Raw genomic sequence first — 21601 nt, 5'->3', positions numbered from 1 at the left:
CTCCTCCCTAGTCTCAGGGTAGCCCTTCTAGATCTCAGAAGGATGGGGGCAAAACTGGAATCAGCTTACTCTGCTGGTGATTGGTTCTGTCTTAAGGACACAAGAAGACCCCGGGTTGGATCAGGCCAATGACCCATCTAGTCCAGCATCCTGTTCTCACAAGTGGACAATCAGAGGCCACAATGGGAAACCCTCAAGGAAGACCTGAGCAAAAGAACACGCTCCCCGCCTGCGGTTTCCAGCAAATGGTATTCAGAAGCGTCTAGCCATTGTGGCTTGTAGCCATTGATAGCCCTCTCCTCCATGAATTGGTCCACTCCTAAAGCAATCCAAGTTGGTGGCCATCCATGCCTCCCGCAGCAGTGAGTTCCACAGTTTTTAACTATGCACTGCTTGAAGAAGGACAGCTCAGTAGAGCATGAGACTCTTAATCTCAGGGTCGTCATGGGTTCAAGCCCCATATTGGGCAAAAAGATTCCTGCATTTCAGGGGGCTGGTCCCTTCCAACTCTACAGTTCTATGATTCCAAGAAGTACTTGGAATTTTTACCTGTCCTGAGTCTTTGCTTTTTGTTGGCCTCCTTTGCCTTCTGCTCCATCAGTTCAAGGGGCACCAGAATCCACCTGCATGAAACCACCGCTCTTGACTGATGCTAACACGTGGAACTGAACGTGTGAACCTGATCAGGCTCTCGCGGGCAAAGCAGATGCTGCCTGAGCCACATCCAGGCGTGTGAGCGACAGGCCTTTCCGAGGATCCCCTGGATTCCTCCGGATCCACCTTAAAACATCTCTCCCTCCTCCTCCTCTACCTCTCCCTCAATTGCATCTCTTTGGGTCCCTTGGGAGAGGGGAAGGGAAAGTGAGAGAGAAGATCTGTGCATTTGAGAAGGGGGGGAGGGGGAGGGAAGCCGAGGCTGTAAGAGGCAGGGAAGAAGGGAAGGGGGAAGAGAGGAAGGAGAGAGAGAGAGAGAGAGAGAGAGAGAGAGAGAGAGAGAGAAGTGGGGGGGGAGGACAGAGGGGAGTAGGGAGAGTTCAGGACCAGGGAAGCCCCCCCCCAAAAGAGGGAGGGGGTCATATACAAAAAAGGGGGGAACAGGAAAGGTTGAAGGTGGTCGGCGGACCAGAGGGGGAAACCCAGAAGGAGTGGGGAGCAAGAGAGGAGGGAGGGAGGAAGAAAGCCCGGGGTAGGCGTGGGGGGGGGGAGGCAGGTGAATAAGAGAAGGTGGGAAAAAAAGGAGAAGCGGGGGAGTGGGGGCCAGAGAAGAAAGGGAGAGGAGAGCTAGCCTGGGAAAGGGGGGTGAGGAGAGAGGGAGAAGTTAAGTTAGGGACTTCCAAGCTCTGTTCCTCCCGCCATCCCCCCCCAAGCCACCTCCCACCCTCCCTTCGCCTTATTCCCCAGTGATTCTCTATTCCCAGCCGCCGCCGTGACAACCCCACGTCGCAGGGAGTCCCACAGCTCCTCACCTCCTTTTGGAAGGGAGTCTGGGAGCGGGGTTTCTCGTGCTGCCCGTCCAGCCCCACGGAGTGATCCGACCCCGAGTGGCCAAGCCCTCCCTCCCCCTCCCCGCTTCCCCGTCCACGCCGTCTCCATCTTCCCCATCTCATCAACATTGCGAGAGGAGGGGCGGGGGGGGCATCCCCTGGAGAAGGGGCGGGAGGAAGGTGGAGGGACGGGGGAGGAAAGAGAGCTAGGGAAGAGGGGGGGGGAGGCGAAAAGATTAGAAAGAGAGAGGGGCATGGGGAGGGCAGAGGGCTTTCGGGGGTGAGAGGTGTTGTCTGACGCGCGCTCCCCACCCCACCCCCAGGACTCACCGGACCACACGTGGATCGCGGGGGGTGGCGGGGGCCACCTCCAGAGGCTGCGTACAGGGAGGGGGGGCACCTCCACGCGGGATGCCGAGGAGGGGGCGCCTCCTCCAGGTCTGAGACACCCCCGCCCCACAGCAGCCTCCTCCTGCTACTCCCAAACCACGATGGGCACCAGCCTGGGGGGGCTTTGCCTTTTGGGAGTCCTGACGGCAACTTGTACGGCTGGTAAGAGAGAGAGAGAGAGAGAGATGAATGGGGAAAGTGGGGCGCGAGGTGTGTGTGAGAGAGAAAATATTAGCTTGGGATCTGGGGGGGTGGGGTGGGGGGTTGAGTTGGTGGATGCAAAGAAAACGGGAATTCCCTGAAAGAAAAAGATAAGGGCAATGGATCTAGCGACCAATCGGACTATCTATCTTGTCTTGTCTTATCTTATCTCTATCATTCACCTATCTATCTATCTATCTCTCCCCCTCTTTCCATTTCCTCACCCCCTCTCAATATATGATGCTATTTATAAACACATACAGATCACCCTCCTAATTTATGTTCACTAGCTAATCTATATCAGATCCACCCACCTATCAGGTCTCCTTTGTAGCCTTTCCTTTCTTGATCTATCCATTCTCACCTCTTTCCTCAGTCTCTCCTCCTCACCTTTATCTCTCTCCCCCCCCCCCAATCTCCATTTGTATTTTCTCTGTCTGCGCTTTCTTAATTTTTTACCACAGGGCTCAACCCCCCTCTCCATATTCCTTTCCATAAAAAAAAATTCCACAAAGTAATTTTTAAAAAGAAGTAGAGGACCAAAGGTGTCTCTGAGCATGTGCAGAGCACTCTCCTCCTTCCCAAGGCAGGGGATGCAGCAACTTTTCCTTGAGCTCCAGTATCTCTCCCCGAAGAACTCCCTTGTTCATTCATGTGTTTTCTGTGCAATCCATTGACATGCCTGGTCATCCATTGATGGGGGGGGGAGAGAAGCAGAGGTGTAGGTAGCATATAGCTCAGTGGTAGAGCATCTGCTTTGCATGCAGAAGGTCTCAGGTTCAATCCCCGGCATCTCCAGTTAGGGCTGCTAGGGACCCCTGCCTGAAATCTCAGAGAACTGCGGTCCATCAGTATATAGACAATACTGAACAAATGGATCAGTGGTGTGATTCAGTATAAGTCAGTGTTGCGATTAAGCTTCCGTGCTTTTGTCTCCCCCTTCAATTGCCCCATTAACCCTCCCCCCCCTTTTATCCCTGCAGTGCAGTTTGTTCCTGCAAAGACCTACGAGGACTGGTGGGCATACAAGGAGACACTTCACGGTAGCTTCGTGCCAGGTACAAAATGACCACTGGTGGGGGTGGGGTGGGGGGGTATGCTACTTCCTTTCTCGCTTGCCTCCTTAACATGCCCAACTCAGACAACTCTCCTATGTCTGGTGGCCTGTGGCCAAGCGGCGTACGTGTGCCAGAAATCCCTCTACTGTTGACTGTTCTTGTGAGCGGATCGTGTAATGAGCTGCAGCACAACCATTCAGTTGGCTGGTGCCCTGTGGAACTCTCAGCCACATGATGTTACGAAAATCAGTAGACTAGCTGGGTCCCGGTCAGCCTTCTTGCACAGGATTGAGGGATCTTGCAGGGGCCGTGGATCAGTGGAAGAGCACATGCTTTTCAGGCAGACAAGCCCAGGTTCAATTCCCCAGCATGACCAGTTTAATAGAATCAGGAAGCAAGTGGAGATTATCTGGCAGTCATAGCAAACAATACTGGGTTCGATGGGCAAAGGCACTTCTATGCCACTTAAGCACTCACAGAGAATCCTGGGAACTGTAGTTTGTGAAAGGGGCTCAAAATTATAGCTCTGTGAGGTCAGCGCCCTTCCGCAAACTACAGTTCCTGGGATTTATTTATTTTTGGTGGGGGGGGGGAGTGAAAGCCATTACTCTTAAAATAGTGTAAGAGCGTTTCAAAAATATGGGTGTGAGCTTAGCCTGATCTAGCAAGCATCACCAAAAGGATATTGTGCAGCTAGAAAAGTTGCCAAAGAGGGCAACCAAAATTATCAAGGGCTCGGCAACTTCCCTATGATGAAAGATTAAAATGTTTGTGGATCTTTTTGGCTTAGGTAGAAGGTGACTAAGAGGGGGACATGATCAAAGTATGTAAAAATTACCAGTATGTACGGTGTCAAGGCAGTGGACAAAACACAGCTTTTCTCCCTCATAGTACCAGAACCTGTGCTCATCCAATTAAACTGAGTGATAGAAAATCCAATTAAACTGAGTGACAGACACGAGGAAGGTCTTAGAATCATGGAATTGTAGAGTTGGAAGGGACCCTGAAGATCATCCAGCCCAACCCCCCCAGCAATGTAGGAATGTGCAACAGTCCCATACGGGGATCAAACCAGTGACCTTGGCGTTATCAACACCGCACTCTAACCAACTGAGCTAGCCAGGCTGCTTCATGCAGCGAACCATTAAACGATGCCAGAAGACAGGGAAGGCCTGTAGCTCAGTGGTAGGACATCAGTTTTGTATGCACAAGGTCCCTGGTTCGATCCCCAGCATCTCCAGGTAAGAACATAAGAAGAGCCTGCTGGATTGGGCAAATGGTCCATCCATCTAGTGCAGCATCCTGTTCTTTCTGTAGCCAGCCAGATACCTGTGGGAAACCTGCAAGCAGGATCCGAACACAAGAGCCTCCTGTGGTTTCAAGAGATGGAGCAATAGCCATCATAGCTCATAGCCTTAACGTCCATGATTTTTCGTCCAATTCTCTTTTAAAGCCATCAAAGATAGGATAGTGGCTGGGAATTTGCTCTGTATGAAACCTCGAGCTACTGCCCATTGATGTCTGTTGCTCATGGTGGCTTCTATATGACCTCAAGTATCTCAGAGGCAATATAGCTCTGGTCTCGAGGGATGGCAGAGGGAGAGGGTCCTCCTGCCCCGCCTGTGGACTCCCCATGGGCAACTGGTTGTGGGGAAGAGGATGTTGGTCTAGCCAGGCCATTGGTCTGATTAGCAGCACTTCTGGTTTTCTTAGGAAGGCAGTTCCTCATTGGGGGAGACGGTGAATGGAAAAGGGCAAATGGAAAGGTGGATAGAGGAGTGTGATTGTCACCACACGGCCATATTTTGGGGGAAAGAAAGAGAAGAGGGATATGTGAAATGAAGGGGGTGAATGGTGGGCTATTTTGGGAACAAGGTGGAAGAAAAATAAGTGGGCAGGTGAAAAGGGACAGGGTGGACAGGTCATCCTGGAGGCAGGATAGTGGGTGATAAAAATGTTTGTCTGCTCCTATCATGTCAGTTGTTCCCTTTGGCCACTTGGAGGGAAAGGCCAAATGATGCTCCAACAGAACCACTAGTTCTCCTTCCATTTGCTTTTTCCTACCCCAAATCTGCTCTGGAGATTCTCCCAACCCTGATTTGGGGGGGGGGAGGTGTCCATGGGCCAGAGGATACAGGGGAAGAGAGAGAGAAGTTGCTCTGTGACATGCCTGGAAGTCCATTGTGCCTTCAAATCTGCAGGGTTAGCTATAGCCCAAAGTTTGGAAACATCCTTATATGGGAAGACATTTAATCTTTTTTAAGAATTAAAAATCTGCCCTCCAGCTTTCCACATGTTGATTCTTACAAGTAGAGGCCAGATATCTTTGTCACCATTTTTTTAAAAAAAATAAAAACACACACATCCTTCCATTTAAAGGTAAGAGATGGGTCTAATCCTCATCATACTGGGGGCAATAAGGTTGACCATGCTCAGGCAGCACCTTATAAAAGCTGAGAAAGCATAAAAGGTTGTACAGTTTAGTTCCCTCCTCAGAAGGTGGAGCATCTGTGCTGTGACATCTTTCCCCACCTTTGGGGGACTTCAGAAGGTGGTTCATCTGAGCCCTTGGAGCTTTGCCCACCTAGAATCATAGAACTGTAGAGTTATAAGAAAGGGACCCTGAGGGTCATCTAGTCCAACTCCCTGCAACGCAGGATTCACAACTCCCTGACAGATGGCCATCCAACCTCTGCTTAAAGATCTCCGATGAAGGAGAGTCCACCACTTTCCGCGGTAGCCCATTCCCCCATCAAACATTCCTGATGCTTAGCTGGAATCCCTTTCCTCGTCATCCGAATCCATTACAAGAAAGGAGATTCCGACTAACCGTTAGGAAGAACCTGCTTCCCTGTCTCACTTCCCTCTCTCCTCTCCGTTTCTCCTCCCCTCCCACCACAAACCCCGTACAGTATTTCATCTTTCTCCCTTTCCCCCCCAACTGTGGCTCCTTCAAAAACTTCCTAAACGCCGTGTACGTGTGTTTGCCTGTGCCTGTTGGGGGGGGCGCACCTGACTCCCAGCTTTGCCCTCAGAATAAGAAGCTCGGCCAGTGAGGCGGATGCCTTGTCGGCGGGCTTAATTTGCATGATTAATTCTGAGCTCAGGATTTTGGGTTTCCTCGGCGCGGAATGTTGGCACCGACGCCAGACAGCCAATTAGGTCTTGGGTGCCAGATGGGGAATGAACACACACAGAGAGAGAGAGAGAGAGACATATGCCTCGCTCGTGACCCCCTGCGTCGAAGGTTGGGGATGACTCGTGGTGTCCCAAGGGGGAAGGTGTCTCCTCCATCGCCTTGCTGCGAGAGGAGGAGGAGGAGGAGGAGGAGGAGGAGGAATGCCAACGCTGGAGGTGGCGGCTGCTGCTGCTGCGCCGTGCCTGTGCGCAGTGCCGAGAGCCGAGGTGGGGGGCTGGGCTCGGCAACTGCAAGAGGCTGCATTAATATTTAATATCTCCCTCGCCCGCTCCAGCGATGCAGCGAGCAGCAGGCAAAGAGAAATGGGACCACAGCGTTGGGGGGCAGGCGGGTAGGCAGGGGATCAAGGGGGCACGCTGGTGCCATGATAGGATTGAGGGGGGACACACACCACAATATTATCACCACCACCCTACTCCCCAGGACCCCAGGAGTGTGAAAAGGGAAAGGGCGAAGAATGTGTCCACCTTCTCCCCCCCCCCCCACAATGCTGAGAGGAGAAAAACAATTAAGTATATACACATAGACATTAGAATGCGCCAAAAAACAACAACAACAACCCAGCATACAGGAACCACAGAAGGAATCAGGAATGAAGCAAGCCTTGGCACAGAGAGAGAGAGAGAGATTGATGAAGGGACAGCCACAGATAGAACGGAACCAGATGCATTGCTTTGCTGAAATTCATGTGTACAACTCTTTCCCAGTGTACACAGTCACACACAGTCTTCACCAAGTTAGTGCCCTCCAGATGTTGGCGTACTACGATTCCTATCAGGTGCACCAGCTGGGGCTGATGGGAACTGTAGTCCCAACACCACCTGGAGGGCATCAAGTTGGCAGTGGCTGCACTAGGCAGATATATCTACATACTTGTAGACGTATCTTGACGAGCTGGAACATGTGCAGAGGAGGGGGACCAAGATGATCAAGGGTCTGGAAACCAAGCCTTATGAGGAATGGTTGAAGGAGCTGTTTAGTCTGGGAAAGAGGAGACGGAGAGGAGGTACGATAGCGAACTTCAAATATCTAAAGGGCTGTCACGTGGAAGGTGGAGTGTGCTTGTTTTCTCCTGCTCCGGAGGCTAGGACCCAAACCAATGGCTTCAAGAAAGGAGATTCCGACTAAATATCAGGAAGACCTTTCCGACAGTAAGAGCTGTTTGACAGTGGAACAGACTCCCAGGAGAGGTGGTGGACTCTCATTCCTTGGTTTTGCTTTTTTTTTTTTTTAGCAGAGGTTGGATGGACATCTGTCATGGATGCTTTAGTTGAGATTTCTGCATTGGGGTCCTCTCCAACTATACAATTCTATGATTCTATGGTGTATACGTGTATGGCTTTGCCTTTAGGGCATATAAATTAAGCAGTAATGTAACATAACACCCGGGTAACACAGACACACCACCCGATTCCTTTTATCCCAAAATATATTGCACAGCCACATCCGTTCCTGGTTTAAAATATAACATGCACATAGAGTAACTCTCACCTGCCCCTCTCTTTTCTCTTGCTTGTACTCTTAGCTCTTGTGAAAATACATTACATGCTTAGTTAACACATCTGTGTGCATACACACACACACACACACACACACACACACACACTCTACCATCAACTTATTTATGTAGAAGTTTTACACACCACCTTCAAGGTGGCTTACTGTTGATGGTAATGTTCAGGGCTGGCTACTTGTTGCCTGCTGGGAGTGATAGGGCAGAAGGTAGAGAGACCAACAACAGAGCAGTCACAGAAAAGGGCAACACTAATTCCTTCTCCCTGCTGAGTTCCGTAAGGGCAACACAGAGACTAAGGAGGAGGAAGATGACAGGCAGGGTCACTCCCTGGATTGGCTGTAAATAAGAAGGCAGGTAGAGCGGGGGCACAGTTTGGCTGGTGTCAGATGAAGGTTGCTTTGGGTATGGGTAGAGCCTCATTCGCCAGCTTCCACTGATCCATAGCAGGGCCTTTCCAGTGGTGATTCCCCTGTTGTGTAATGGCCTCCCTAGGTGTGTCTCCATCATTATTAACTTGAAGGAAGAATATGAAACATGCTTGTTTCTCCGGGCATTTGGTGGCTGTTCCGGGCATTTCTTGTGATCCTTGGGTGGAAGTCTGTTCTTACCAGAATTGCTTTTAGAATACTTTGTAACTGAAAGTGCTTTTGGTTGTTTTTAATTGTAGTTGTTTTTGGAACGTTGTGGCTGTTTTAGAATGCTTCTTGCTTTGCTTTTGTTTCTAAATTGTGTATCTTCTGTTTGCCACTCCGGGCTCCTTGAGGAGAAAGGGTGAGGTATAGATTCAATAAATAACTAGTAACACGAAATCCATGCGACCCAGTAGCCCTTAGCAGCTAGCAACGAAGTGAGGGCTTTCAAGCCTTTTGTGTGAAAATGGTCCTCAACATCTTTTGTTCCATCCAGACTGGTGGGGAGAGTTTTCGCGTGTGGATGTTCCTCACAATGTGCCCTTGACACAATAAATTGTGCATTACTGGTAGAGGTATACTGGGCTCCTCACACATCTGCGACGCTCCCCCAATGTTACTGCATAATTGCTGCCTGGTGGGGCAGCCCTGCATAGCAGTGTAACGAAAACTTAACGGCACAAAACAAAATAAAACAAAGACACCCCCCTGGAACACTGGTGGAAACAAAGCAGTACTAACTAACCACCCTGAAGCCATCAAGAGTGCAATCATGATGAACGCACAATAAAAGGGACACCTGGAGGCGCCCTGTATCTATGCATTTAAAAAATCAACACTGGAAACGGTTGAATGCAAACCCCATTGCGTGCTCTGCCAACCCTTCCCCTTCCATCCTCCCTACATGGCCTCGCTGAAACACTCCCCAGGTACTATCTCCCTCTCTTTCCAACCCTCCGCCTGCACCCCATGGGTAAGCAGATGAAAGTGAATTATTTCCCCGGCTCTTACGCAAGGATTCCACAGGGCTCCTGGTTTTTCTCTTGCAGGTCCTCCATTCTGGGGTCTTGTGAATTCGGCTTGGAGTCTCTGCGCCATTGGCAAGCGCCAGTCGCCCGTGGATGTCAACACAAGCCAAATGGTGTTTGACCCTTTCCTCCCTCCGCTTCGACTAAGCACGGGCGGGAAAAAGGTGTGTGCTTTTTCGTGGAATGCCATGCACAAAGGTGTTTGTAAGGTTCATAGAATTTACTTCCCGGTAAATGTGCCTAGGCTTGCAGTAATAATCAGCATCAGAATGGATCCAGACTAAGGCTGTGTGTTTATTATCGGCTTAAAACACTGCTAGCTCTCTTCTTTTCCCTTCCAACTTGGATCAAAGCAAGTTTTGCGGAAACATATCAAAATGTAGCATTTCATAAGAAACAACAGGATAGATATGGATTGTGGGTAAAGCTGTGCGTACATTGCTTTCCAAACCAGTGGTGGGAACATATTGTATGCAGAGTAAACAGGAGTGTGTGCACAGCATGAAGTAGTCACACCGAAGCTTTTCACCTTGATTTCAATAGGAAAGTTGCTTTGCCATAATCCAGCCCCGTATATTGACATATTTTAACTCCACTTTTCTGTCCCATCACCAGGGCCCTGAAGGCTGTGACCAAACGAAGCTTAAAACCAGAGTAATAAAATATTATAAACATGAATTTTAAAGAAGCACAGCAGATAAAATCTCCTTGGCATAACCAAAGGGAAAACAGTAGCTCAGTCATCAATCATGGCCACAAGCTCACTGAAACAGTGTGGGCATTTTACCTGGAGAAACAAGGGAAATTGCCAAGAAAGCCAACTGGGGCAGAGTGTTCCATGGTTTGGGTGCCACCACCGAGAAGGAAATGTCCCTCATTATGTTTGGGGTGAACAAAGGGTGTAAATAATACTCGTGCCACTGGATTTTTCCCTGTCGCCCATCTCCTTTCCCTGTTACATCATCTCACCCCACAGATCAGTGGCACCATGTACAACACGGGACGGCATGTCTCCTTCCGCCCAGACCCACTGCAGCTGGTTAATGTTTCTGGAGGGCCTCTGCTGTACAGCCACCGCCTCCAGGAGCTGCGCCTGCACTTTGGCAGCGAAGACGGGTTTGGCTCCGAGCATCGGATAGACGGCGAGAGCTTCTCCATCGAGGTGATCTCAGGCCCCGCTCAGACTGGTGCATTTTGTGGATACTCTTAGCTCAGGGGCCGATCTATACACGCAGAAAAATCGAGTGCCATTAAAACCTTTCCTCAAATCAACCTCACATTCGTTTAAAGCGTTTCTACACCAGCCGTGTTAGATTGCAGCCCTAAAAAAAAACCAATACCAATAAAACGCACAGCACACGAAGGCTTTAAGTAAATAGTAATGTTCTTAAAAGCTCAGAGTTGTTGCATTAGGACTGAAGACACCCGGGTTCAAATCCCCACTGAGCCACTGGGTGGTTATCTCTCAGCTTAGCCCACCTCACAGGGCTGTTGGGAGGATAAAAGAGGGAGGAGGACAAAAAAGGGGGGAGAGGAGGAGATCCATGTATACTGCTTTAGGATCCTGGGAGGAAAGGCAGGATGTAAATGTAATAAGTATATCGGTCATTCGACATCTGCAAAATGCAAGCTTTATTTACGTGGGCATATGCCTTTTTCTCTTTCGTTCCCACCTCTAGGTGCAGCTGATCCACTACAACCAAGAGCTCTACCCCAATATCTCAGAGGCGTCACGCAATCCCAACGGTTTGGCTGTCATTTCGATCTTTGCTGATGTGAGTCTCTCCCTCTCCCTTCCAACCCTGCAAAAATAAAAAAATAAAAATCTAGGGAGTGCCAGATGGGTCCCTGGCCGACTCAAGGTCGGGCAGGAGATCAGAGGACAAAATGCAAGGCTTTTGTTTTATTTCTCTTTGCAGATTGGACCAAGCCCCAACCCGTTCCTAACCAGGCTGTTAAACAGAGAGACCATCACCCGCATCTCGTATAAGAGTAAGTGGGAAGAGGACTGCATTAGAGGTCCCTTAGCAAAGACGGTCTGGAAAAGCTAACCAGGGAGGTGGCGGTTGTGGGAGAGGACATTTAAAAATGGAGAATGGCGTGTAGAGAGAGTAAATAAAAATATACCTTTTTTGTCCCGTCTCATAACAATGGAATGGCCACTAGCCTAGATGGTTTTAACCAACATTCAGGAACAGCAGTTGCGTGTCGAGACCCCAAAGCCGCCCTCCCGGGAATGAAATAAAAACACCAGGACACAGAATATAAGGTTAATGTGATTGGGTAAAAATTTGGCCACAACTTTATTGGTTACAGCATGTGAGCGGTATTGGCTTAGGCATTGAGTGGACCTGACTATATCTGACTCCTGCCCGCAGAGCAGGAAGTCCAGTAAGGGTAAACCACTGATAAGGGGAGCCCCGTCGATTCAGACCAACTCGAGTTCCCCTTGGGTTCCAATGGGGTCGTGGCATGGCCCTAGCCCCGCCCCGGGCTTCGGACAAGATCCCACACCCCCGGATTCCTTTAACGGACTACCCTTAAGCTTGGAGGGGCAGGCGATGGCCCGGCCTCCCCTCCCCCAACATTAGGGCTCGCGCCTCTCCTTTTGAAAGGGAGCCCCCGGCCACGCCCCCAGCCGGCTGATTGGCCGGTTGCCTGCTGACGCGGCCGGGGACTCCTCCGAGCAGCGAGGGACAAAGTCCCCCGCCCACAGGAAGTGTGGAGAGCGGCTCTGCGGTCCACCGCAACTCCTCCCCACGAGGAGGTGGAGCGGATGTCTCTAGCTCTGTGACTTGGCTATGTGGAATCTCACCTGTGCAGGTGTCTTCAATCCTGTGTGCTGCACACAGACAACAGAGGAGGGGTGTTACCTTAAGTTTCCCAGAAGGACCCGCCGGAGCCACTTTTGGGGGACAAAGTTCTGGACTAGACGAACCTTTGATCCAATCCCATAGAGCCTTTCTTCTGATGCTCGCCTGTGTGTGCATCTCTCTCTCTCTCTCACGACAGATGATGCTTATCTTCTACACGACCTGAGTCTGGAAGATCTCTACCCAGAGAATTTTGGCTTCATTACTTACCAAGGATCCATGTCGACTCCTCCGTGCTACGAAACAGCCACCTGGATCCTTATTGACCGACCCATCAACATGACCTCTGTACAAGTAGGTTCCTCCCTGGGGCAGCGCAGTCTCTGGATTTGCAAATGCTACTCCCAGCATCAAGAAAAGCTCCTTACCCCACTCTCCCCATTAGATTCACCTGCCCCCCCCACCCAGCCCTTCCCAAAAACCTAGGAGTCCTGATCCTCAACTTCCTTCTTGACCTCCTTTCCCCACATCTCTCTCTTCTGCAGATACACTCCCTTCGTCTTCTTAGCCAGAACCTCCCTTCCCAAATTTTCCGGAGCATGAGTGACAATTCAAGACCCCTCCAGCCCCTCCTCCATCGAAGCCTTCGGGGCAACCGAGACCCACGGCGCCCCACTCGACGTTGCAAGGGGGGCAACTACAGGCTCCATGGTATGCAGACAAGGAATTTGAGCTCTGTTCTTTCATGCTCAGACCTGCTAGGTTTTACTCTCATTCCTCTTTCTTTCTTTCTTTCTTTCTTTCTTTCTTTCTTTCTCTCTCTCTCTCTCTCTCTCTCTCTTATCTGTTTACTTACAGCAAGTGCAACCTGCCTTTCTATCAGACATTCAAGGTGACTTGCAATCAAAATAAAGCAATGCATGTTGATTAAAAAAATAGACGAATGACAATCTTAAAAAATGACTGAAAAAGCAGGGCTTACTACCAGGTTAGGCAGTATAGGATTCCTGTCTACTACTGCTATTATTTAGTTGTCTTGGATTTTTAAGTAATATAAAGTGGGGGGGGATTAAAGGATAGGCTTGGTTCCTCAAAAGACCAAAAGCAGGACAGTGAGCTACTGTACCAGAAAAAAGGGACTATCCCTGGCAAACAGGGTCAGTTGGAGCATTTGCCACACAGGCAGGATCTGTTTAAAAACAAATCCCTTTCCATAACCTGCATTTCCCCCCTTCTCTCTTCCAGTGGATGGTACACATCCTCCGAAAACTGTCATGTAGCTGAGATGTGCTGCAGCCAGTTGAATGTTTGAGGGTGGCTATGGCTCCTTCAGAATTTGATGTCTAACTGAGGAAGTTGTAACCTCCCACTTCTGGGTGACCAGACTGCCTTCCACCATGCAAAAGGGGAATAACAGGATGCCTGTGAACAACAACGGAATGTATGCCTCAGGGGTGTTTGGGACACACATGCACACCCACACAATACGGCTTCCGGAGGTTTCTAAAAATGAGGCCAATGCTATTTATTAACAGAATGTGGCATACTCAATTGAACAGCCATATCTTAAAAGGGATTGGGCCTTCCCCAGATGCTTGAGGACTAGAATCTTGTCCTCTGACATTGCCTCCCTGCTTATTCCCAAAAGCAACCGGATTTTTGTTCAAACACACTCAAAATCTCCATGAATCCAAATCACGAGGGAGAGAGAATGTAACCCAAATTTGGGGCAGCACAGCCAAACTGCATTAGGCAGACAGCTGTCCCCCAGATGCTGCAAACACCTCAGAATGTTTGGTTGGGCATATAAATGTTGGAGACTATCCCCCACAATTTATGAGGACACTCCCAAGATATTTGAGGGACATTCTGTGAGCTCCAGGAGCCACCGGCCACAAAAATTCAAGCAGGGTTGTTTCCTTCTGTATTAATGTTCTGAACCTCAGGAATTCGGGGGGTGGGAGAGGATAACACAAACGATACACAGAAACAACCTCACAAATCCTGAGATTCTTTCATTATTTGGGGCAGAGACATACACATGAAACTCCACCCCACTTTCTGTGCCAATGTGAGGAAATCTGGGGTGGAAAATACAAACGAGAGCCCCCTCCCAAATCCTCAGTATATCTTGGGATGTTTAAGAGAACAGAAAACACACACCAACACGACCATCGTTTACGAATGGCCTTCAATAACCTTAGCTGGGGAGCAGGGAGAGGGGAGAATTTTGTTGCCAAAAGAATCCACCTTTTGAATACAGATTAATATTATTAATTAAAGAAGAATTTTCAAAACAAGCTTTGGTTTCTTTGCAGTGATCTTTTTTTCAGCTAGATCGGGGACAAACGGCATGTCATCATGACCCAACTCAGCCATGAAAAGTGATCTTGGGGGGAAGGGGAGAAAGAAAATTTTAAGTGGGAGGTGGGATGAGCTGAACCTTTCAGACACACGTGTATACCGGCACTTTCCTCTCCAAACCAAATCATCCCCAGCTGTTTTTCCTCCCTGTGAGGATTGCTTTAAAGGAGCCTTTGCAAATAAGCCCACCAAAGTTACTAGCCTGCAGTTATTATTTTTACCAGCCTGCTGTGGGCTGGCAGAAAGGGATAGAGAGCCCTGGCCACTCGCGACATTTCAGTGCAGGGTGTGGATAACGGGGGTTTCCCACAACTCACATTCCACTTGTTTACCAGGCTAGATGAAGAAGAGAGACCGACAGGTGTAGTGGTGGGGGTGGGGAGGAGAGTTCCTTCCCTGGGATGGACCATCACCCCCAGATTCCAAACTTCTATTTATTTATTTTACAAAGAGACTAAATTTTTTAGGGTGTGTGTGTGTGTGAGAAATCAGCTTGCTATCCCCTTTCAGCATCTTACTTCCCACCCCCCAAAATTCCTGTGGACACCCATAGAAACATGCACACCACCCACCCTCCCACTACCTGCTCACTTTGTTGTTGTTGTTCAGTCGTTCAGTCGTGTCCGACTCTTCGTGACCCCATGGACCAGAGTACGCCAGGCACGCCTATCCTTCACTGCCTCTCGCAGTTTGGCCAAACTCATGTTAGTAGCTTCAAGAACACTGTCCAACCATCTCATCCTCTGTCGTCCCCTTCTCCTTGTGCCCTCCATCTTTCCCAACATCAGGGTCTTTTCTAGGGATTCTTCTCTTCTCATGAGGTGGCCAAAGTACTGGAGCCTCAACTTCAGGATCTGTCCTTCTAGTGAGTACTCAGGGCTGATTTCTTTGAGAATGGATAGGTTTGATCTTCTTGCAGTCCACGGGACTCTCAAGAGTCTCCTCCAGCACCATAATTCAAAAGCATCAATTCTACGGCGATCAGCCTTCTTGATGGTCCAGCTCTCACTTCCGTACATTACTACTGGGAAAACCATAGCTTTAACTATACGGACTTTTGTCGGCAAGGTGATGTCTTTGCTTTTTAAGATGCTGTCTAGGTTTGTCATTGCTTTTCTCCCAAGAAGCAGGCGTCTTCTGATTTCGTGACTGCTGTCACCATCTGCAGTGATCATGGAACCCAAGAAAGTGAAAACTCTCACTGCCTCCATTTCTTCCCCTTCTATTTGCCAGGAGGTGATGGGACCAGTGGCCATGATCTTAGTTTTTTTGATGTTGAGCTTCAGACCATATTTTGCGCTCTCTTCTTTCACCCTCATTAAAAGGTTCTTCAATTCTTCCTCACTTTCTGCCATCAAGGTAGTATCATCAGCATATCTGAGGTTGTTGATATTTTTTCCGGCAATCTTAATTCCGGTTGGGGATTCATCCAGTCCAGCCTTTCGCATGATGTATTCTGCATATAAGTTAAATAAGCAGGGAGACAATATACAGCCTTGTCGTACTCCTTTCCCAATTTTGAACCAATCAGTTGTTCCATATCCAGTTCTAACTGTAGCTTCTTGTCCCACATAGAGATTTCTCAGGAGGCAAATGAGGTGATCCGGCACTCCCATTTCTTTAAGAACTTGCCATAGTTTGCTGTGGTCGACACAGTCAAATGCTTTTGCATAATCAATGAAGCAGAAGTAGATGTTTTTCTGGAACTCTCTGGCTTTCTCCATAATCCAGCGCATGTTTGCAATTTGGTCTCTGGTTCCTCTGCCCCTTCGAAATCCAGCTTGCACTTCTGGGAGTTCTCGGTCCACATACTGCTTAAGCCTGCCTTGTAGAATTTTAAGCATAACCTTGCTAGCGTGTGAAATGAGTGCAATTGTGCGGTAATTGGAGCATTCTTTGGCACTGCCCTTCTTTGGGATTGGGATGTAGACTGATCTTCTCCAATCCTCTGGCCACTGCTGAGTTTTCCAAACTTGCTGGCATATTGAGTGCAGCACCTTAACAGCATCCTCTTTTAAAATTTTAAATAGTTCAGCTGGAATATCATCACTTCCACTGGCCTTGTTGTTAGCAAGGCTTTCTAAGGCCCATTTGACTTCACTCTCCAGGATGTCTGGCTCAAGGTCAGCAACCACATTTCCTGGGGTGTATGAGACCTCCATATCTTTCTGGTATAATTCCTCTGTGTATTCTTGCCACCTCTTCTTGATGTCTTCTGCTTCTGTTAGGTCCTTTCCACTTTTGTCCTTAATTGTGGTAATCTTTGTACGAAATGTTCCTTTCATATCTCCAATTTTCTTGAATAAATCTCTGGTTTTTCCCATTCTGTTATTTTCCTCTATTTCTTTGCATTGCTCGTTTAGAAAGGCCCTCTTGTCTCTCCTTGCTATTCTTTGGAAATCTGCATTCAATTTCCTGTATCTTTCACGATCTCCTTCGCATTTTGCTTGTCTTCTCTCCCCCGCTATTTGTAAGGCCTCATTGGTCAGCCACTTTGCTTTCTTGCATTTCTTTTTCATTGGGATGGTTTTCGTTGCTGTCTCCTGTATAATGTTACGAGCCTCCATCCACAGTTCTTCAGGTACTCTATCCACCAAATCTAAATCCTTGAACCTGTTCTTCACTTCAACTGTGTATTCATAAGGAATTTGATTTAGATTGAATCTTACTGGCCCAGTGGTTTTTCCTACTTTCTTCAGTTTAAGCTGGAATTTTGCTATAAGAAGCTGATGATCTGAGCCACAGTCAGCTCCAGGTCTTGTTTTTGCTGAGTGTATAGAGCTTCTCCATCTTTGGCTGCAGAGAATATAATCAATCTGATTTCGATGTTGCCCATCTGGTGATGTCCATGTGTAGAGTCGTCTCTTGTGTTGTTGGAAAAGAGTGTTTGTGATGACCAGCTTGTTCTCTTGACAGAACTCTATTAGCCTTTGCCCTGCTTCATTTTGATCTCCAAGGCCAAACTTGCCAGTTGTTCCTTTTATCTCTTGACTTCCTACTTTAGCATTCCAATCCCCTATAATGAGAAGAACATCCTTCTTTGGTGTCATTTCTATAAGGTGTTGTAAGTCTTCATAGAATTGATCAATTTCGGTTTCTTCAGCACTGGTAGTTGGTGCATAAACTTGGATTACTGTGATGTTAAAGGACTGCCTTGGATTCGTATCGAGATCATTCTATCATTTTTGAAGTTGCATCCCAGTACAGCTTTCGCCACTCTTTTGTTGACTATGAGGGCCACTCCATTTCTTTTACGGGATTCCTGCCCACAGTAGTAGATATGATAGTCATCCGAACTGAATTCGCCCATTCCTGTCCATTTTAGTTCACTGATGCCTAGGATGTCAATGTTTATTCTTGCCATCTCATTTTTGACCACATCCAGCTTACCAAGGTTCATGGTTCTTACATTCCAGGTTCCTATGCAATACTTTTCTTTACAGCATTGGACTTTCCTTTCGCTTCCAGGCATATCCGCAACTGAGCGTCCTTTCGGCTTTGGCCCAGCCACTTCATCAGCTCTGGATCTACTTGTACTTGTCCTCCGCTCTTCCCCAGTAGCAAGTTGGACGCCTTCCGACCTGAGGGGCTCATCTTCCAGCGTCATATCTTTTATATGCCTGTTGTCTTTGTCCATGGAGTTTTCTTGGCAGGGATACTGGAGCGGCTTGCCAGTTCCTTCTCCAGGTGGATCACGTTTGGTCCAAACTCTCCGCTTTGACCTGTCCATCTTGACCTGTCCATAGCTTGCCTGAGTAATTCAAGCCCCTTCGCCACGACAAGGCAGTGATCCATGAAGGGGCCTGCTCACTTACCTGCATGCAATTCCTCTTCATTTACAGGTGAAGCTTCCCCAATCTGGTGCTCCCCAGATGTTTTGGACTACAACTCCCATCAGCCCCAGCTTGCATAGCCTTCCTTGATAGAAGGCTGCTCTCGTGGCAGTCATCAGTAACAGGGTTGTACATTGACTGTAGATGACAGTCCTTTTCCCTCCCCAAGTCAGAAGTGGTTGCATCTGTTGAGCTAAGCAGATGTTAACTTCTGCATGGGCTGAATACACTTGTGGGGATTGTCCCCACTGTTCCTGGACCCCCTCCACCATTCAGATGTCAGCTACACCGAGTTTTGTGTATACAGCTTGAACACTCATAAACTGCCTGCATAGCTGGGGATCCTGTAAGATGAGAGAGGCCCCGCTTTTACAGACAAAGCCTACACGTGCATAGCTGGGATAGCTCAGTCGGTAGAGCATGAGACTCTGAATCTCAGGGTTTGGGGTTCGAGCCCCATGATGGACAAAAGATTCCTGCATTGCAGGGGGTTGGACTAGATGACCCTCATGGTTCTTTCCAACTGTATTTCTACGCAAAAGCAAATTTATCTGGGAGGAATTTGAAGCAGATTCTAAGGATGGATAGGATAAAAATGCAAAGGCAGGGCACCAGCTTTGCAAATAAGGTTCAATTTCCCGAATCCTGACTTAAAAGGGTATTGGGTTGCAGAAGGGGGAGAAATTTGATTCAGTTTGCATTCACACTAAAATGTTGATGAATTCATGACTCCCCCCCCCCCACACTAAACTGATGTGGAAATATAGAGAACTGGGTTTAAGGGGGGGGCGGGAGAGAAACAGAGAGTCCAGAATCCAGAATTGAGATTCATCCTTCAGTATGGGAAGGCCTCAACTTTGGAGGTCCATTGCCTATTGCAATAGAGAATATTGGCCTAGATGGGTCAAAAGCCTGACTCAGTAAAAAGCAGCTCTGTCTGTGAGACGGACCAAGTGCCCCACTAGAAACAGCGGTTCTCAATTGCTAATTAGCCGCTTCCATACAAGAAAACAGCTTCTTAGGTTTCCAGGGCTCAATTGTGAACAATTTACACGCAACGTAAAGAGGAGGCCAGATAAGATGACAAGATGAAAAATGGTGCCGTGATTGTTTCATATGCGACCCCCAACCTGCCCCAATCCTTGTAGAGTTCGCCACTCTCCCAGCGGCACTTCAGTCTTTTAATTACCACTGGAAGATCCAGCAGTAGCTGCTAGTGAGCCAACACCGCAAAGACCAGCACGGATACCTTTAAGATTTCAGTTCTTTGGAGACAGAAATAGATGGCTAGAGAGTGACCTTATCAAATACAGCTCCCTTGGGGATAGCCATTCCCAACACAAAAGCCGGTGAGCAGAGAAACTGGGGCATCAGAAATAATTACTATGTGCAAAGTTGTAACCATGTAAACGCAATTACTTGAGTTAAGGGGGGGGGGCAGGGAGGAAAGCAGGCAGAATTAAGTGTGAATGGGCCTTGCACTGGATGTTGATAGAATATGATAGATATTCTACTGCCCCCTGGTGGAAATCTTCCCCAAATTATTGATTCTGGAGGTGAGGGAATTCCGGATTATTATGATCCTTGGCTGGGAATTGAGGCACAAAGCGAAAAAAGGAGGGAAGAAGCAGTAAGGGTTTGGGACCCTCGTATTTAAGGGACCGCCTCTCCTGGTATGTCCCATGTAGGACCTTAAGGTCCTCAAGTGATAATCTTTTGGAGGTCCCGAGCAACAAAGACGTTAGATTGGCCTCAACTAGGGCCAGGGCCTTCTCAATATTGGCCCCGACTTGGTGGAACAGCCTATCACGGGAGACCAGGGCCCTGCGGGATTTGGCATCTTTCCGCAGGGCCTGCAAAACGGAGCTGTTCCACCTGGCCTTTGGGTTGGTTTCTGTTTAATATTTATGCTTCATCTTTTATTGGTGGGTTATTTTGAAATTGAGACCTGCAGTTTTAATTGAATTTTAAATTTGTATTTTAATCTGTTATTTTAAATTGATCGTTTTTATGTTTTTTGTTGTGATTTTAATTGATGTTAGCCGCCCTGAGCCCGGTTCTCTGGCTGGGAAGGGTGGGGTATAAATAAAATTATTATTATTATTATTATTATTATTATTATTATTATTATTATTATAAGCCAAAAGGGCTACTGTGGTGTGCAAGTTTTCTGCTGAGGATGGTGTGGAAGAGGGTACATAACTTTTCCAGTCCCTCCTCCTCTCTCTGTGCTCCACCACTTTGAGCACACCAGAAACCACCTGCAGGAATCCCCTTCAGCCGGCTCTTAAAGGTAAAGGTAAAGGGACCCCTGACCATTAGGTCCAGTCGTGTCCGACTCTGGGGCTGTGATGCTCATCTCACTTTACTGGCTGAGGGAGCCGGCGTACAGCTTCCAGGTCATGTGGCCAGCATGACTAAGCCGTTTCTGGTGAACCAGAGCAGCGCACGGAAACGCCGTTTACCTTCCCGCTGGAGTGTTACCTATTTATCTACTTGCACTGTGACGTGCTTTCAAACTGCTAGGTGCGCAGGAGCATTCGAACTGCTGACCTTCTGATCAGCAAGCCCTAGGCTCAGTGGTTTAACCCACAGCGCCACCCGCATCCCTAGCAGCCGCCTCTTACAAGCCTCTGAATACTTGCAGGCAGGACCGGTGCTAGGGCTTCTTGCGCCCTAGGTGAACCACCTTCTGGCGCCCCCCACCCACCCACCCCACCAAAGCCTGCTTTAGCGGGAGGTGGGGGGGTGGAGAGGCTGCTGCTCGCCCGCCCCGCCCCCCGCCCAAGCCTGCTTTAGCGGGAGCCGGGGGTGGTGGTGTAGGGGGCAAGCAGCACCTCTCCGCTACAGCGGAGAAGCTGCTGCTAGCCCGTCCCGCCCAAGCCTGGCCTGCGCCCCCTCCATTTTGGAGCCCTAGGCAATTGCCTAGTTCGCCTAAATGGACGCGTCGCCGGCCCCGCTTGCAGGCAAGCCTTGCCTCTTCCTACTTCCTGTCCCGCCTCCCTTGTGGTTTCCTATTGGGGCAGAGCCAGGAGAAGCACCTGATTTGACAAAGCTTTGTTGTTGCCTGCTTCCTCTGGCTTTACATGACAAGGCAAACCTTCCGGCAGGGGCCTGGTGCTCTAAGCAGGTGACTGGCACACTTGATTTGTGGCGCTGGGCAATCGGCTCCCCGTAACCAGCTGGGAGCAGTCCCTGACAGAGAAATCGCCACCACCTGCACTTCCTGTGTTCCATTTCCTTCGGACCACGCTGTTTGCAGTGCAGCCCACCCCACACGTGTGCATATATGCCGTGTTCGCCCG

General features: G+C 48.8%; 1 protein-coding gene across 1 annotated transcript; it reads left to right on the top strand.

The window, feature by feature from the left end:
• The first annotated feature begins 1709 nt into the window (after positions 1 to 1709).
• CA11 (carbonic anhydrase 11) lies at positions 1710 to 14399 on the top strand. Its single transcript, XM_033170084.1, has 9 exons — positions 1710 to 2036; positions 3059 to 3133; positions 9308 to 9450; positions 10263 to 10448; positions 10966 to 11061; positions 11206 to 11278; positions 12299 to 12453; positions 12645 to 12810; positions 13345 to 14399. Exons 1-9 carry the CDS (start codon positions 1976 to 1978, stop codon positions 13377 to 13379), a joined length of 990 nt encoding a protein of 329 aa, XP_033025975.1. The 5' UTR covers positions 1710 to 1975; the 3' UTR covers positions 13380 to 14399.
• Positions 14400 to 21601: the final 7202 nt, after the last annotated feature.

This window comes from Lacerta agilis, chromosome 14 (assembly GCF_009819535.1).
Source record: "Lacerta agilis isolate rLacAgi1 chromosome 14, rLacAgi1.pri, whole genome shotgun sequence".
NCBI lineage: Eukaryota > Metazoa > Chordata > Lepidosauria > Squamata > Lacertidae > Lacerta > Lacerta agilis.
This window is presented reverse-complemented; position numbering and strand designations above follow the sequence as displayed.